The 17,818-nt window shown below is 43.7% G+C and overlaps 1 protein-coding gene across 1 annotated transcript; it reads left to right on the top strand.

The window, feature by feature from the left end:
- The first annotated feature begins 5,692 nt into the window (after positions 1–5,692).
- Positions 5,693–9,047, top strand: LOC132892553 (pepsin A-like). The gene is made up of 9 exons (XM_060930835.1): positions 5,693–5,745; positions 5,927–6,068; positions 6,170–6,287; positions 6,514–6,632; positions 7,166–7,365; positions 7,601–7,714; positions 8,384–8,528; positions 8,636–8,734; positions 8,913–9,047. Exons 1-9 carry the CDS (start codon positions 5,693–5,695, stop codon positions 9,045–9,047), a joined length of 1,125 nt encoding a protein of 374 aa, XP_060786818.1.
- Positions 9,048–17,818: the final 8,771 nt, after the last annotated feature.

The raw sequence follows: 17,818 nt of genomic DNA, 5'->3' as shown, positions 1-17,818 counted from the left end.
ATATAGCCTGATTATATGCCGCAGGCCTTCTGTTTGTTTGCAATTTCACCATGGCTAGGTCCAAAGGCTACGTTCTTAAAAACTGCTTTTTGTTAGATATAGCCTGAGTAGGCCTATATGCCACAAGCCTTCTAATTAGTTTGTTTGCAATTTTGCCATGGGGGGGGGGGGGGGGGGGGGGGGGCTGATTGGTGTTTTGCCCCGGGGCCTTGTGTGCAGTTGTTCTGCCACTGACCTTTGTTTCAACATAAAACGTAAGTTATACAAGTTATTTAACTAAAGATCATTTGTTGTTTCAAGTTGATGCTCTTAGTTAAAACAACTTACGATGTTACATTATCCAGTATTTAAAAAAAAACCCACCTCACTTTATCTTGTTAAATAAACAAACTTCCTCACTGTTTCCACTCACAATTTCAAGTTACGAAAACTCCAACTATATTCATATCTGCTGCTATTTTAAGATTAAGAAGATTACTAATGTTTTAAGGGGCGGCACGGTGGTATAGTGGTTAGTGCTGTTGCCTCACAGCAAGAAGGTCCGGGTTCGAGCCCCGCGGCTGACGAGGGCCATTCTGTGTGGAGTTTGCATGTTCTCCCCGTGTCCACGTGGGTTTGCTCTGGTTTTCCCCACAGTCCAAAGACATGCAGGTTAGGCTAACTGGTGACTCTAAATTGACCGTAGGTGTGAATGTGAGTGTGAATGGTTGTCTGTGTCTATGTGTCAGCCCTATGATGACCTGACGACTTGTCCAGGGTGGACCCCGCCTTTCGCCCATAGTCAGCTGGGATAGGCTCCAGCTTGCCTGCGACCCTGTAGAAGGATAAAGCGGCTAGAGATAATGAGATGAGATGAGATTATCCAGTATTAAAAAAAAACCCACCTCACTTTATCTTGTTAAATAAACAAACTTCCTCACTGTTTCCACTCACAATTTCAAGTTACGAAAACTCCAACTATATTCATATCTGCTGCTATTTTAAGATTAAGAAGATTACTAATGTTTTAAGGGGCGGCACGGTGGTATAGCGGTTAGTGCTGTTGCCTCACAGCAAGAAGGTCCGGGTTCGAGCCCCGCGGCTGACGAGGGCCATTCTGTGTGGAGTTTGCATGTTCTCCCCGTGTCCACGTGGGTTTGCTCTGGTTTTCCCCACAGTCCAAAGACATGCAGGTTAGGTTAACTGGTGACTCTTGACCGTAGGTGTGAATGTGAGTGTGAATGGTTGTCTGTGTCTATGTGTCAGCCCTATGATGACCTGACGACTTGTCCAGGGTGGACCCCGCCTTTCGCCCATCGTCAGCTGGGATAGGCTCCAGCTTGCCTGCGACCCTGTAGAACAGGATAAAGCGCCTAGAGATAATGAGATGAGACTAATGTTTTAAATTGTTTCTACTTATATTTATTTCTCATCTTGTCTAACAATGGCAAGTTTGCCGGTTTCCTTAAACCTCACACTGAATCACTTCTGAATTACTGCAGGTTCTCTGTATTTCCTGGTATTTCCTCAGCTTCACTCCTCCTCCTCCTCCTCCTCCAACTTTCCCTTTTTCAACTTATAACTTTCAGACATGAGTTAAATAAACATTACAACCCAGAAAAAAACTCACTAGTCATCAAGACAATGTATTACTTTAAAGGCGTCGTGCGGTAATTTCAGCAATCAGGCTATAATCATGTGTCAAAATGTCGGGTTTGGTGGGTTATTCAAGCCCCTCGGTTTTCCGCGATCTCAGTGTCACGATGCGCCCGCTACAAGCATTTAAAGTTGACGCTCACAGCCAAATTTAGGCAGCCAGCCGTTAACTAGGTCAACTTATGTGTGACGTCATACCAGTAACCTCCCTTGGGTGATGCTGGCCTGTCCCCATGTTTTCTCTATAGCGTGCGTTTACCAGAGTTGTTTACATTGCGGATTTTGTGGATTTATTCAGTTTGTGGATAGTTTTGAACACTCAAAACACTATGAAATGATGTATATTAATATTCTGTGATACAAAATGCCTAATCGGTGTATTGTGTTTGGCTGTAACAACGAACACTGAACACTATTTGTGACTGTTATCAATGGATCTGATTTCAAGGTCATGGCTAGGTATTGATAGAAAAAAATTATTTTTTTAAAAACACATTGTGGCAGCGGGGGCGTGGTCAAGCGCCGGTCTGTGACAGGAGGGCGGAGCCAGGGAAGGTGAGTGGCAGAATCATTACACCTGACGGTAATTAACCTGTGTTTTGTGTGTTTTCCCAGTAACCGCGCCCTATTTAAGGAGGCAGAGAAGAGCTCATCCCGGGCCAAGAACACAGTGTGTGTGTTTCGCTATCAGATTAAAACTGGCGGTTATACTGAAAAGTCTGGCAATAAAAAGCCTATTTGCATCTGAAACGTTATCCTGCCGTCTTCTGTGCTCCACCCACACTTCAGAGAGCTCTACAGTGGTGCCAAAACCCGGGACAAGGTGGAGCACCAACCTCGCAGCCCCATGGAATCCTCCCCGTTCGCGGACCTGGTCCACGCCCTCGCCACGGCTCAGCAAAGCCAGCACCAGGCGCTCGTCACGCTCTGAAAAGAGCAAGAGCGGCGCTTCGAAGCCCTGGTGCTGGCCCAGCAGGAAGATCGCGAGGCGTTCCGGCATCTCCTTGCGTCGGCGGGGTCCACCAGCGCCCCGGCCGCGGGCCCGTCTCCCCTCACCGTGACCAAGATGGGCCCGCAGGACGACCCCGAGGCGTTTCTCACATTGTTCGAGCAGGTCGCCGAAGCCTCGGGGTGGCCGATGGAGCAGCGCGCGGCGCGCCTCCTCCCCCTCCTGACGGGAGAGGCGCAGCTGGCCGCGCTATAGCTCCCCGCCGGCTGGCCTACGCGGACCTTCGCCGGGCCGTCCTCCAGCGCGCGGAAGCGCTGGCGCTGTTGTTCTGGCGTGCGCCCCACGCGCTGGAGGATGGCCCGGCGAAGGTCCGCGTAGGCCAGCCGGCGGGGAGCTATAGCGCGGCCAGCTGCGCCTCTCCCGTCAGGAGGGGGAGGAGGCGTGCCGCGCGCTGCTCCATCGGCCACCCCGAGGCTTCGGCGACCTGCTCGAACAATGTGAGAAACGCCTCGGGGTCGTCCTGCGGGCCCATCTTGGTCACGGTGAGGGGAGACGGGCCCGCGGCCGGGGCGCTGGTGGACCCCGCCGACGCAAGGAGATGCCGGAACGCCTCGCGATCTTCCTGCTGGGCCAGCACCAGGGCTTCGAAGCGCCGCTCTTGCTCTTTTCGGAGCGTGACGAGCGCCTGGTGCTGGCTTTGCTGAGCCGTGGCGAGGGCGTGGACCAGGTCCGCGAACGGGGAGGATTCCATGGGGCTGCGAGGTTGGTGCTCCACCTTGTCCCGGGTTTTGGCACCACTGTAGAGCTCTCTGAAGTGTGGGTGGAGCACAGAGGACGGCAGGATAACGCTTCAGATGCAAATAGGCTTTTTATTGCCAGACTTTTCAGTATAACCGCCAGTTTTAATCTGATAGCGAAACACACACACTGTGTTCTTGTCCTGGGATGAGCTCTTCTCTGCTCTCCCTCTGCCTCCTTAAATAGGGCGCGGTGACTGGGAAAACACACAAAACACAGGTTAATTACCGTCAGGTGTAGTGATTCTGCCACTCACCTTCCCTGGCTCCGCCCTCTTGTCACAGACCGGCGCTTGACCACGCCCCCGCTGCCACACACGTTTTAAGTGTTTCTATGTATCAATCATTAATTGTACAAAATGATTTTCATACATTTATGTATTTGTCATATCTTTCTTTGTCACATGAAGTGTTGTCTTGATAACACGTGGCACATAATTTTAGCAAATGGATGACAGAAGATTAATTGAAAGATTTATGCCACAGAGCTGCCTTTAATAATTATCACTTATTACTGATGATTGTACGTTTACTAAACAATACAATACAAAGCTCAATACTCCCAGCCTATAACGTACTGAATATCAAGTTAAAATCAACCGCAATAAAAGGAAAATGATGAAAACTGGAATATCAAGGGGTCTACTGTATCAGAAGGCCCACTGCATTTCGCGAGATCGCAAGCTGTCAAGTTGCTAGAATTCAATCTTTCTAGCTATACTTTCACTCCCTACAGCTATCAGTATTACACATAATCATAGATTAATCACACAGCATTCTAATTCAAGTGAAAATGGTCTTTAAAAATACACACAAGTAGTGATTTAGTCAGAGAAACCAACCAAAACAAGTCTTCAAGTCGCCGGTCTTCATTCTCGTCTTCGTTTCTGTCGTTGTCAGAACTGTCCTCATTTTCTTCTGAAGATGAGCACTCCAGTTCAAATCTGTAAGGCTGGATACCACCAGGACATTCAGCTGTCAAAATCTCTACTTGTGGGCCATTTTCTTCTTCTGTATCGGTAAAATCAAAGCTAATTTCCTCAGCATCGCTCCTATTTTCTGGTGTGTCCGTCGTTGCAACTGCACCGAGTGGTTACTGGTATGACGTCACGCAGCTGTTCCATTGACCGAGAGGGGGCGCTGCGAATGCGGAAAATTTCAAGTGATGGGCATGATCAAATAAGGACCGATTACAACCGCGGGAAGCTTTTGAAAAATCGACGGTCAATTTATTTCGAATCTCGAAAGCATTCTGGTGCAGAATAATGTGACTTTTATCGCCACTGCGTGACGCCTTTAAGTTTAATTTTTGAAAATGTCTAAACTAGAGTTCAATATCCAAAACTTGTCTTGACAATTGGAGTTAAAGAGAAGAAATATGGTCATATAAATTAATGTGGTTATAATTTTTACAGTGTGGGAGTTATAAGTGCTTGCAGTCCAGTCAGTGAAGACAATAATAATAATAGTAATACACATTAGTAGCATTATTAATCGAACAATACACATATCCCATGATAGGAGAGTAGGGGGAAAAAAAACACACATATAAATATTTACACCCCCCACAAATTCAGAGTAAGAGTCCCAATGGTGTTGCAGTAGCAATGTTTAAATACAGTGTGTCTTTTTTTTTTTGGGGGGGGGGGGGGGGGGCACGGGGTGCTAAAGCACAAGAAAGCAATTATGTATTCATAGGAATGAGCAAATGATAATTTGTTCTGTTATGAAATTTTCCTGTCCTTGAATGCAAGTTAAACTTTATTAACAGATATGGACTGCAAAGACCCATTTGACCATCGCACAAGTCCTGCCACTGTCTATGTTTGCAGTAGATAAAGAATAATCAAAAGAATGCATTTAGAATGCACACCTGTTATTATATGCTTTCTATTTTTTACATCAGATATGCATAATGATTACATTTGTGTAGGGTGATGAAAACTCCTTTTTTAAGTTTAATTATTTAATCAAGATTGAATTAAACTAATAAAATCTTTTAAGAGTCATGGTAACATAAGATATTCATTACACCTATCGGAATAAATATAAGAATGTATACTTTAACTTCCACGAAGCATGGAAAAAATATATCAGTGTTTGGTGTTAGATTATTAAGTTCAAGATAATATGAAACATTCCGGAAACTATGTCAATGACAAATGGGCGTTCTTGTTGCAGTGTGTTTTGTCATCTGTTTGATAAATAAGTTTATGATAAGAAACACGATATGACTATATATATATATATAAAGGCTGAAGGCTCTGGATGTGGAATATTGAGGGATTGAATGCCAGCCCAAGTTAAGACAATGAAGCTGATCCTGGCCTTTTGTGCCTTAGTGGCATTTGCAGAGTGCCTCAGGTAAGTACCAAAGCTCTTTATTAGCGCAATATAGTATATGTAGCTACTGTAAAAAAAAATAGATCTTTAGATTTTTAAATCTCTGTTAATTATTCTTGTGTATCAAGCCAGTTGTGCTTTTGTATTAATTTTGAAAACAGCTAGACCGATAGAAATAAACACTGAAACCTTTCACGGTCAGGGTGCCTCTGATTAAGGGCAAGACTGCACGTCAAACCCTACAAGAGAAAGGCCTGTGGGAGGAGTACAGAAGGAAATATCCCTACTCCCCATTGGTCAAGTTTCAACAAACCGGTCTTGAGCCCATGACCAATGATGCTGATGTAAGTTAACCTAATATAGCACATCTCCCATTGTGTTTGTCCAAAGAGCAATATGCTGGCTTCTCAGTTTGTGCATCAAGACTTGTTCTTGTCCATCTCAGCTCTCTTACTATGGTGTGATTTCCATCGGCACTCCTCCTCAGTCCTTCACAGTGGTTTTTGATTCAGGCTCTTCCAACCTGTGGGTGCCTTCTGTCTATTGCTCAAGCCAGGCTTGCCGTAAGTATCAATGGGGTTACGTAGGAAAGAAAACAGTCAATGCATACAAGCCACATAAGTGCTTGAAAGAAAAAAAAGAGAGGTAAATGTTACTAAACATACTTATATTACTTAAACTTAAGCTCATAGTAATACTGCAATATGTAATATGCAAATTCTTTTCCATAATTGGACAGACAGTAAGCTTAGCACTTTCACTGCATTAACAAATATCTCTGACTTTTAGAGAACCACGATAAATTCAACCCAACAAGCTCCAGCACTTTCCAGAGCACCAACCAGGCTCTGTCCATTCAGTATGGCACAGGCAGCATGACTGGATACCTGGGTTATGACACTGTGATGGTATTCAGTTTCTCTTATTGATTTGATCAGATTGATCTGAAATTATTAATTGGGCAGCTGATAAACAGAGACAAGTCTAGAAATCATAGTATTATAATGCTGTAAGGTTAACATCCATATCAAAAAGTAAAATCAGATAGACACCACCTTTTGCCCTCTAAACCATGCTAAAAATGTTAAAATATATTAATCCCATGTAAGCCTTCAACTACCGTACTTAGTTTCCTACAGGCTGCTGCAAGTTTTTTGTAACTGCCCTTGATTTGCCCTTGTAGCTTGATTTGATTTGTGTAATGTGAGTCAAAAAGGTGACAACCTTTCCATTAGTTGTATTTCTTATTGTGAGCATCAGGCTTTTGAATCTAATGTAAATCACTGGAAAAATATATTTCATACTCTTTGAAATTTACAGTGAGTAAGATACAGGCAATTTCTGTAGTTGAAAGGGTATTAGATACTGCAACTAATAGGAAGAATTAGATGTTGTAAATAAATAAACAACAGTGAGAGACTCCTAAAGTTTTGTGCTGTAGGTTGGTGGAATTTCAGTGCAAAATCAGATCTTCGGACTGAGTGAGACTGAGGCACCCTTCATGGCTAGCATGACGGCAGATGGTATCCTGGGTCTAGCCTACCCATCCATTTCCTCTTCTGGTGCCACTCCTGTCTTTGACAACATGATGAGTCAGGGCTTGGTCACCCAGGATCTCTTCTCAGTCTACCTGAGCAGCAAGTATGTCACTTTTTTGTCTCCAACTTTAATTTTAAATTGTTCAACAAAGAATCAGTAGGGATAAAGTTATCGGTTATCCGGTTTTCCAATCATGCTCTAGACTGGTGACTTTTCCAATTCAACATCCAGACAAGCTTTAGAAGTTGTTTGAGCTTCAGACATACCAAATTGCACTGTTATAGTTTGAGTCTGAAAATGACAATCTACATCAACCATGACTATTTAAATTCTGTAGCGGTCAGCAGGGTAGTGAGGTACTGTTTGGTGAGATTGACAACTCCTACTACACTGGCAACATCTACTGGATCCCTATTTCCTCTGAGACCTACTACCAGATCACTATGGACAGGTAGGCAGGCTGTAAACCAAAGTGCAATCATATGATGTATACAAAACTCTATCACTGTTTTATAGAAGTATTTACACTGAGGTATTGTTGGTGGTGTTCCTGGTGTGGTGATGTTAAAGAATCTTTTCTGAACAGTGTTGTTTTTGGAACTTTTTTCCAAGAACATTCAATTTCAAGTCCCCCTGACGATGTTTATAAATGTTCAAATGTGTGTAGATGTAGGAATGTTAACAGTATTACTGTCATATTATATTTTATCTCAACAGAAGCAATGAAACAATTAGTTGTTCAAGTAAAATTGTAAAGCAAACCATTATTAAAAGCAGGAATGTTATTTTGGAAAATTTTACAAGCTAAACAGCTTAGAACATTTTGAATATTTACACTGTCATGCTCTGTTATAGCTTGCATTAGGTGAAACATTTAAACCCTACAGATTCAAAACCATAAATGTCAACACCACATTAAAAAAAAAATCAAAGATGCTTTGAGCTCACTGTACATTTTTTACATTTCATACATCATGTATACTAAGTGAGCAGTAATAAACAGCCTTCTCCTACTCAGTAACACAGTAGCACACTTCCCAGTCATTTCCAATGCTTAAAAAAAAAAAAAAAAAAAGATCATCACACTTACACTGATATCACTTCTTTGTAATGTTTGCAGCGTTTCTATCAATGGGCAGGCTGTTGCTTGCACTGGAGGATGTCAGGCTATTATTGACACTGGCACTTCCTTGATTGTTGGTCCAACATCAGACATCAACAACATTAATGGCTGGGTGGGCGCCACAGTAAACCAATATGGAGAAGTGAGTTAATGTTTTAAAAACTTGATTAAAGTCTAACCAAATTAATAAGTCTGCCAGGGTTTAAAAAAAAAGGGTTTAAATTAAAAATTGTCACACTTTCCTTGCAGGCTACTGTGAATTGCAACAGCATCCAGAGCATGCCTTCAGTTACCTTCACCCTTAATTCCTACCAGTTCACCATCCCCGCTTCATCCTACGTCAGTCAGGTAAATTTAGACAAACTTCTCTTTCATATTATCAGCATATTTAAGGCCACCTTTTCAAACTGCACATTTTAAAACTCAATAGTATTTTCTTTTGTTAAAAATGGCACATTTCCATATAAAATACAAGTGACAAAGAATGCAATTTAAATGTGTTATATTTACTATTCTCTCCCCCCAGAACTCTTATGGCTGCATGACAGGTTTTGGCGGCAGTGGTGACTCTCTGTGGATTTTGGGTGATGTTTTCATCCGAAACTACTATACCATCTTTAACAGGCAGACCAACAGTGTTGGCTTGGCTCAGCTTGCTTAAAAAGAATGGAAAATGTACTTTTTCAAGCTCTGTATGATTTGTTGATCAATATACCTGAAATGAAGAATAAAGCATATATTGTAGCAAAGAAATCTTGCTAGCTCTTCACTGCAAACATTTCATTTATCATTAAGTATAATCAAAGTAATTAATGTATTTAATCACGTACACAAAGCTTAAAAAATCATTAACATATTTACACATCTGTTTTTAATTATCAGATGAAACACTTAAATTCTGAGTTACACCATTAAAGATTGTCAAAGTAATACAAATATTAAAGTAATACAAATAACATTAAAGTACTAAATATTAATAGACCCCCACCCCAACATGGAACTACATACGTACCTGTATATGTTTAGTGAATTTTCCTCGATTGACCATGAAACTCATCTTATAAAAATCACATTACTAATATGGTCAGAACATTTTGCCCATACTGAAACAAGGTAAAATAGAAGTGTTGTTAGAATTCAGGCACTTACAGATGTATGTGCGGAGGAGAGTGGGGCACAGACTACAAAGCCAGGACGAGAGACTAGAATCAGAGTCGGTAAACAAGCAAGGGTTGGGCAATCAGCGAACAACGTACAGAAGAGAAGGCAGAGAGCGAAAATGTGAGAGAAATAGCAAAAGGGTCAGAAATACAAGGAGCAATCAGAAAGAAACAAGGCTTGGTATGAACTGAGCAGGCAGAACAATACTTCACACTGGTGTGTTTGGGGAGCTTAAATAGAGGGATAGGTGATCAAGGAAATGAGAGACAGCAGAGTTTCAATAGGCTGGAGACAGAGGGCACTGTATTTCTTGGGAACTGTAATTTAGATTGTCCATGTTTGTAGTTCATTCCTTTTCAGCAGGTTTACTGACAGACCCCCCCCCAAGGAGCTACCTCCGGGAGCTACATTCTATCTTGGATGACCCCTACCTCTGGGTGCTGGTTTGTTGGGATATTGGGCATGAAATTCTTGTTTGAGAAGTGGGTCGAGAATTGTCTTTGACCATGACCCAACTTTGTTCCTCAGGTCCATATCAGTCCCAACCTACCAGGTACTCAACTTGGCCTGTTCTCTGTCTTGAGTCGAGGATCTTATTTACTTGGTAGATGGGCTCTCCCTCTAACCAATGTCATCACTCCTTGAGGGCCAGTTTAATGGCGAGCAGTTCACTCTTCCCCGCATCATAATTCCTCTCTGCTGAAGATAGAGCCCCGGCCGGAGCGGAGCGCCGGCCGGCCCCGGCCGGCCCCGGAGCCCCGGCCGGCCCCGGAGCCCCGGCCGGCCCCAGAGCGCCGGCCAGCGCCGGCCGGCCCCGGAGCCCCGGCCGGCCCCGGAGCGCCGGCCGGCCCCGGAGCGCTAGCTAGCCCCAGCTAGCCCCGGCCAGCCCCGGAGCGCTAGCTAGCCCCGGCCAGCCCCGGAGCGCGAGCTAGCCCCGGCCAGCCCCGGAGCGCGCTCAGTAAACTAGTAAATACAGTAAAGGAAAAACTTATAACGGGCCATGTCTCAACAGACTAAGAAGTTATTTCAATGACATTTAATAACATTTTGTTTATCCTGAGGACCGAAAGTAAATGAAAATGTGAACAAATCTTAGCTGTCAGTGAACAGTCCTGGTGGAAGCAGGTAAACGTCGTTCTCTAAGCCTGCTAACCTCAATTTTTGCAAATACCTCTCCCTCTGCTCGCCCTGTAAATGCCCTACGTCGCTGGATAGTGAAGGTGTTTTCTGCATCTCGCTCCTTTTTCTTTTATGTTTTTCGTTTGTCGCCTTCCTCGCATTCAAACTGATTCGAGCCGTGCCGTCCAAAATGACAGCATCACATGACTTAGTCACGTGAGTGAAATACCTCAATAGGAGCTGAAGTGAAGGCAAGCTTGAGCTGACTGAAGGCTTCTTCTGCCTCTGGGTTCCACTGTAGGCGCTTGGAACCCTTCTTCAGCAATACTGTTCATGGAGGCGCCAGAGTGCTGAAACCCTGAATGAACTAGCATTAGAAGTTCACAAAGCCCAAGAAATGTTGAAGGTCCTTTATGGATTTGGGTGTCGGCCAGGAAGTGACAGCTGATACCTTAGATGAGTCCATGCTTACTCCTTCTGTGCTGATTATATAGCCAAGGAAGGAGATTTTACTTTGATGAAACATTTTTCAGCCTTTACGTAGAGATGGTTCTCCAGTAAACATTTGAGAACTGCTTGGATGTGTTCCTGGTGACTTCTTATATCTGAGGAGTATATCAGGATATCATCAATGTAAGCGATGGCATATCTACCCAGCATGTCCTGTAGCACATCATTGATAAGGCACTGGAACACACTGGGCACCGAAGAAAGGCCATAAGGCATTACCCAGCACTCGAAGTGTCCAGTGGTAGTGCTGAAGGCTGTCTTCTACTCATCTCCGTTCTTTATCCTGATCAGATTATATGCGCTGCGTAGGTCAAGCTTAGAAAAAATCCTAGCAGATCTGAGTTGTTCCAGAGCCACTGAGACAAGGGGAAGAGGATAAGAGTATTTTACAGTGACCTGGTTTAAACCTCTGTAATTGATGCAAGGTCTTAGTTCACCTCCTTGTTTCTCCACAAAAAAAAGAAACTAGCAGATGCGGGAGACTTGGAAGAGTGGATATATCCTTGCTTGAGGGCCTCCTGAATATACTCCACCATGGCAACATGTTCCTTCTGGGATAGAGGATAAATACGACCATGCGGTGGCGACATACCTGGCAGTAGGTCAATCGTGCAGTCATACGGCCAGTGTGGTGGTAGCCCACAGGCCTTCCCCTTACTGAAGACCTCTGAAAGGTCCCGATAACAGTCAGGAATGTTGTCCATGGAGTCTGGTTGAGGACTTTCCACTGAGGTGGAAGATAGTTTGACCTGAGGACGAGAGAGACAGCTCTGGAAGCACGTGGGTGACCACTGTAGAATTTCCTTACTTTGCCATGAGATCAGAGAGTTGTGCAGCTGTAGCCAGGGATATCCAAGGATATGTCATGATCAACGGTTGTGGTCATGTACAGGGAAATTAATTCTTTGTGCAATGCTCCTACTTGAATCTGAACTGGATGGGTGCATGTGGTGACGAGACCACTGCCTATGGGTCCTCCATCGATGGTCCTAATGCTGAGTGCACTGTGCAGAGGGGTGGTAGGCAGGTTGATCCTCTGAATGATGGCACTGCTGATAAAGTTCCCCTCTGCCCCTGAATCAACAAAAGCAGAGAGGACTTATGTGGGAGGACGCCACCTTTAGTAAAACTGGAATCTTAAAGGATTTTGAGTTGAATTTTCTCACCAGACTTGTAGATCTTGCTGATGTTTCTGCTGGAGCTACAGGGGCTGGACAGATAGGACAGTGCTGGATGTTATGCTTGGAGCTCCCGCAGTAGAAGCACAAACCCTCCTTACATCATCTAGCACACTCAGCATGGGTTAACCTGGTGCGTGACACTTCCATGGGTGAGCTTTCCTCAGATGACTGAACAGACCTGGCACTTTCGTGGCTAGAGTGTCAGTGTTTTAACAGTTGGTCAAGACGAATAGCTAAGTCAATGAGGGAGTCTAGAGTGAGGTTCTCATCTCTACAGGCCGGTTCACTAATGATGTCAGGGCGCAGACCTTGGCAAAAAACTGCTTTTAGGGCTTTATCGTTCCATCTACTGGCAGCCACTAATGTCCTGAAGTCCAGGGCATACTCAGCAACACTGCAAGAACCTTGAGAGCTGGCGAGTAGAGACTCCCCAACCTCAATCCCCTCCAGTTCATGATCAAAAAAACTCTTGAATAGGGAGAGGAACTGCTCATATGATGTAGTCTGCTCACTGCCTTTGCCTCAAATAGCAGTTGCCTAGCAGAGTGCTTTGCCAGTGAGAAAGGATAGGAACTTAGTGATTTTGTGCTTATCAGATAGATTAGGCATGGTGGCAAAATACATAGAACATTAAAGTAAAAAACCTTTACATGCAATGGCGTCTCCAGCAAACTTCTCCAGCATGGGGAGTTGTAGCGCAGGGCTAGAAGGAGACTCAGGGCATGCTAGGAGGGCCTGCGACATCACAATTACGAGTTGTGCCAAGCGAGTGTTGAGGTCAGTGAGCATCTGCTGATGTTCTCCTAGCAAACGCCCCTGCACATTCAGAGCAGTCGGTTTTGCATCCTCCACTACAGCCAATGTTAGGCGAAGTATCCTGTTAGAATGCAGGCGCTTACAGATGTATGTGCGGAGGAGCGGGGTGCAGACTGACAACAAAGTCAAGACAAGAGACTAGAATCAGAGTCAGTAAACAAGCAAGGGTCAGGCGATCGGCAAACAACATAAGGAGCGAAAACATGAGAGAAATAGCAAAAGGGCCAGAAATACAAGAAGTAGTCAGAAAGAACCAAGGCTTGCTATGAACTGAGCAAGCAGAACAATACTTCACACTGGCGTGTTTGTTTGGGGAGCTTAAATAGAGGGATAGGTGATTAAGGAAATGAAAGACAGCTGAGTTTCAATAGGCTGGAGACAGAGGGCGCTGTGCTTCTTGGGAACTGTAGTTCAGATTGTCCATGTTTGTAGTTCATTCCTTTTCAGCAGGTTTACTGACAGTTGTACATAAGTAAGGTGATCAGATGTCCTCTTTTTCAGGATTAACATACGATTCCTGTGTGGATTTAGTTTAAGTTAATAAAAATAATTTTATAATTACCATGGAAACAAGCTTAAGCTGCAACAATCCCAAGAATTTCTATTTGCTCCATGCAGCTTGTGGACAACATCACTCACTGTGCATAATGTATAGCAGACATTGTTTAGGGGAAGTTTGATCTGCAACTGGACATAATCAACTACTTGCAGTACCCTCCCATGTTAAACAGTCCTTTAATAACAACCATGCACTCTGGTAATTTCTAGCTATAAATTCATAAAGTTTGCAGGCTGTGTGAAAGAGATTTGTTATCCAGGTGGGTGTGGACATTTCCCAGCTCTACATCACATCAAGCACTTAAAGTATCACGTTTTCTGTGAAATGAAATCCCATAACAACAGAAACTTTCTATTTCATCAAATTATCCCATGTGGAGTAATGACACGTGGACTGAAAAGGAAAATGTGGTTTTGTTTACTAAATTACTTTTAAGATAAGATATATTGGGTAGCAGAAATTTTTTTGTAAAATTGCTCTGAGGCGTTTCTTTAAGTGATGTTTGCGCTCTGGTTTGACACAGTTGACAGCTACGAGGGGGGAACCAACCTCACTAAATAGAAAAGAAAGATGCTGGCAAGCTTTCCATACAAGATGTAAAAAATAAATAGCCTAAAATAGCCTTCAAAGTGCCATGTCCACGTGCATTGGCACTCTGAGTATGCAGTGCATGCTGCTGATCACAACGTGCGTGCAGTGCCATTAAGACTAATTATCATGCACCTGTTCTGGATCAGAATGCAATCATAGTGTGTGCTTATAAGGACTCTCGAAATACACAGACTTTGCAGAGCATACACACTGTACCTAGTGCAGGGCCGGAGTGGGCCCCTTTTTCAGCCCGGGAGTTTCATGCCCAAACCTGGCCCACTTTTTCCATGGAGGAGGACTTTGAATAAATGAAACAGCAGCTAGCTTTTACAATGCCTTTTTATTGATTATAGTTCAGGCATACGCTGGTAAGTTAACAGAATGCATTTCACTTAAACAATATATTTAATTCAAATTTAAATCAGATAAATATTTAAAAGGTAAAAAATGTGATACAGCAAGAAGGTCCGGGTTCGAGCCCAGTGGCCGGCGAGGGCCTTTCTGTGTGGAGTTTGCATGTTCTCCCCGTGTCTGCGTGGGTTTCCTCCGGGTGCTCCGGTTTCCCCCACAGTCCAAAGACATGCAGGTTAGGTTAACTGGTGACTCTAAATTGACCGTAGGTGTGAATGTGAGTGTGAATGGTTGTCTGTGTCTATGTGTCAGCCCTGTGATGACCTGGCGCCTTGTCCAGGGTGTACCCCGCCTTTTGCCCGTAGTCAGCTGGGATAGGCTCCAGCTTGCCTGCGACCCTGTAGAACAGGATAAAGTGGCTAGAGATAATGAGATGAATGAGAATGAAAAATGTAATAAAGATGAAAACGTATTTACCTTTGTACAGGAGCAATAATTTGTAATTAAAATAATTTGAAATTAAAATTGCATTTTTCTTCCCAATGCTCTATTATTATTGTTTAGATTTACACTAAACTCTTAAGTAGCTTGACTACATGCATATTTAGTAGGCTACAAAAGCCCCCTAAGCAGTGCACTGGTTTCTGCAACTTTATTAATAACGGTGTCATTGTCTATTGACATGAGAATTTCCTTCTCTGTGTACATTAACATGAAGGCCTCCAAGAGTTCCTGAGACAGTGAGCTTTGTAGCCTATTTTTCACGCATTTTAATGCAGAGAAGCTCCACTCGCATGCAACCTGAGTGCTTGAAAGGGTCAACAGAAACTTATATGCCAGCCCAATTACATGGTAAGCATCTGTAAGGAGGTTATACTGAGAGGATCAGATAAACACAGATGGCACAGTTTTTGCAAGAAGAGCAGGTCCTACTCTCAAGTTCAAACACTGGCTCCACATATGACAGCCCACTATCCTCCTCAATTGTCTGTGTCACCTCTCTTCCTGTCCTGACAAGGTAATCCTCCAGAGGAGACTTTTTCAATCTCTCCCACTGGGATGCCAGGCTATACAGTTCTCCATGCAATGTACTAATAGTTACTCTGTCATCAAACCTCAATAGACAATTGCTAATCTCTTGGAGTGCTGTATTGGGGATTCCATTTGCCCTTATGTCTGGAAAATTTTTAGGGTCAGGCAAGCAAAATCTAAGGCAAGCGTTGCATTGGCTGAAAACTGCCTATCTATGCTGTCAACAACAGTGTCCAGAATTACATTATGGACCTTGACCTCAAATGCAGTATCAGGTGAGGCTACTGGATCATCTTCCAGGAGCTCTCCTGGCATTCTTTTCTTTTTTCGAACATGTTTTTGTGGAAGTGCAGTCTCCACAACAAGCTCACTGTCTGCCTCCTCCAGTTTCTCATTGGCCAACTCACAAACACATCAGCTGCTCCTTTAACTCCCTCAAAGTCCCTGACATATTTATTAAGGCTATCCTCTGTCCCCTCAACCAAATGCTGAGCTGACAAAATATCCATCGCATGCGTCTGTAGATACTTGGATAGAGGGGAGGTGTGTTTGAAAATGCGGAGGAAAGTCTGAGCAGTGAGGATAACCTCATATTTCAAAAGGGTTTCCATGTGTCCCTTCGCTTTTGCCCTAACCGTTGACTTCATAGTGTCATCCCCTTTGATTGTGACTAGGGTCAAAGGTCAACATAGAGGGCATCCCTAGGATCACCAAAGCACCCAAACACTTTTGTTAGGGCTTGATCCTTAGCCCAGCACCTGGTTGCCCCTATTGGAGCCAGTTTTCTTTTTTTTTTAAAAGATTTTTTTGGGGCTTTTTTCACCTTTATTGAATAGGACAGTGTAGAGACAGGAAATGAGCGGGAGAGAGAGACGGGGAGGGATCGGGAAATTACCTGAAACATCTTAAGATGATAGCACACTGGTCTGTTGAAGAAACACCTTGAGTAGTATCAATTTGAACCGAAAACATGCCTGCCTCTCTAATCTCATCTGCAGTTGTGCTCTTTGTCAATTTTTGAGAACATCCACAACTTTGTTGACTATGTCCTTCGATATAAGAGTCACAAGAGAACCCCTACCTTTTGCCCCAGCCCCACTGTCATGGTGTATCTTGCTTTGCTCAATACAACTGCTAATGTGCTGCTGAAGGCACATATCATACCGGATCAAAAGAATGAACAACTCTAAAAAGTTACCATGATTTACTGCAGCGTTTTCTAGAGTATAAGCACTCTCTGCTTTATCCCCTCTGTAACTGAGGCCACATTTTCCTATGACTTTAACCACATCTACTATGCGTTCCATTACCTGACGCTTCTTTTTCACCTACTCATGATGTAAAGACATTTGTTTGCCTGCCAGAAGACTTTTTATATCTGCCCCTTTAGCCATCAGAAAGTAAGTGTAGGTACATTCAGTCCGTCTCTTTAAGAAACTACATTTCCCATCAGCCAACTTCCGTGTTGACCTACGTCATGCGTGGGCGGGATCATCTACGTCACATCCTCCAGGAAGGCATAAACCACCCGGAAACTCCTAGCTCCTCCTCTTTTGGCGCCGTGATTTCAACATGGACACAGGGAGGAATCGCTCGCTCCGCGAGCAAACCCCAAAAGACGTCTTTTCTTTTCTTTCTTGCAAGAATCAGAGTTTCGCGCTTTTCTTTGTTTACCTTTGGCCACGGTAGACTCTAAGATCGCGCGATTTTTAAACTCAGCTTGAGTTACAACCGGTTTATTCATTATCAGTAGGTACGACTGCAGCTCAAAGCAGTTAATTAAAAGTTAAGAAATGACTGAATCCTTTTTAACTCAAAAGCTGTGCACATTGTTTAATCAGAGACTTTCTTTTCATCACGAGCCAGACCAGGAAGTTCTCTGCGCCTCACGGAAGCGACTCACGTGCTCCACAATGGCGAAACTCCAAAGTCTCGGAACATCTCTTCATAATCTTGCTAGAGGCAAGATACTAAGTAAGACTGGCAAATTTTGGGCATAAAGACTAGTCTTAGGAATTAGCTTTTATTGAAGTAGTGTGAATTTAAACTCGAACGGTTTAATTGTTTACACTGTTCGACATGCAGCGTGTTGAATTGTTGATTGTTCTGTTT

The sequence above is a fragment of the Neoarius graeffei genome, chromosome 10 (assembly GCF_027579695.1).
Source record: "Neoarius graeffei isolate fNeoGra1 chromosome 10, fNeoGra1.pri, whole genome shotgun sequence".
In the NCBI taxonomy this organism is placed as follows: Eukaryota; Metazoa; Chordata; class Actinopteri; order Siluriformes; family Ariidae; genus Neoarius; species Neoarius graeffei.
Note: the sequence above shows the minus strand (reverse complement) of the source record. Positions and strands in the feature narration are given on the sequence as shown.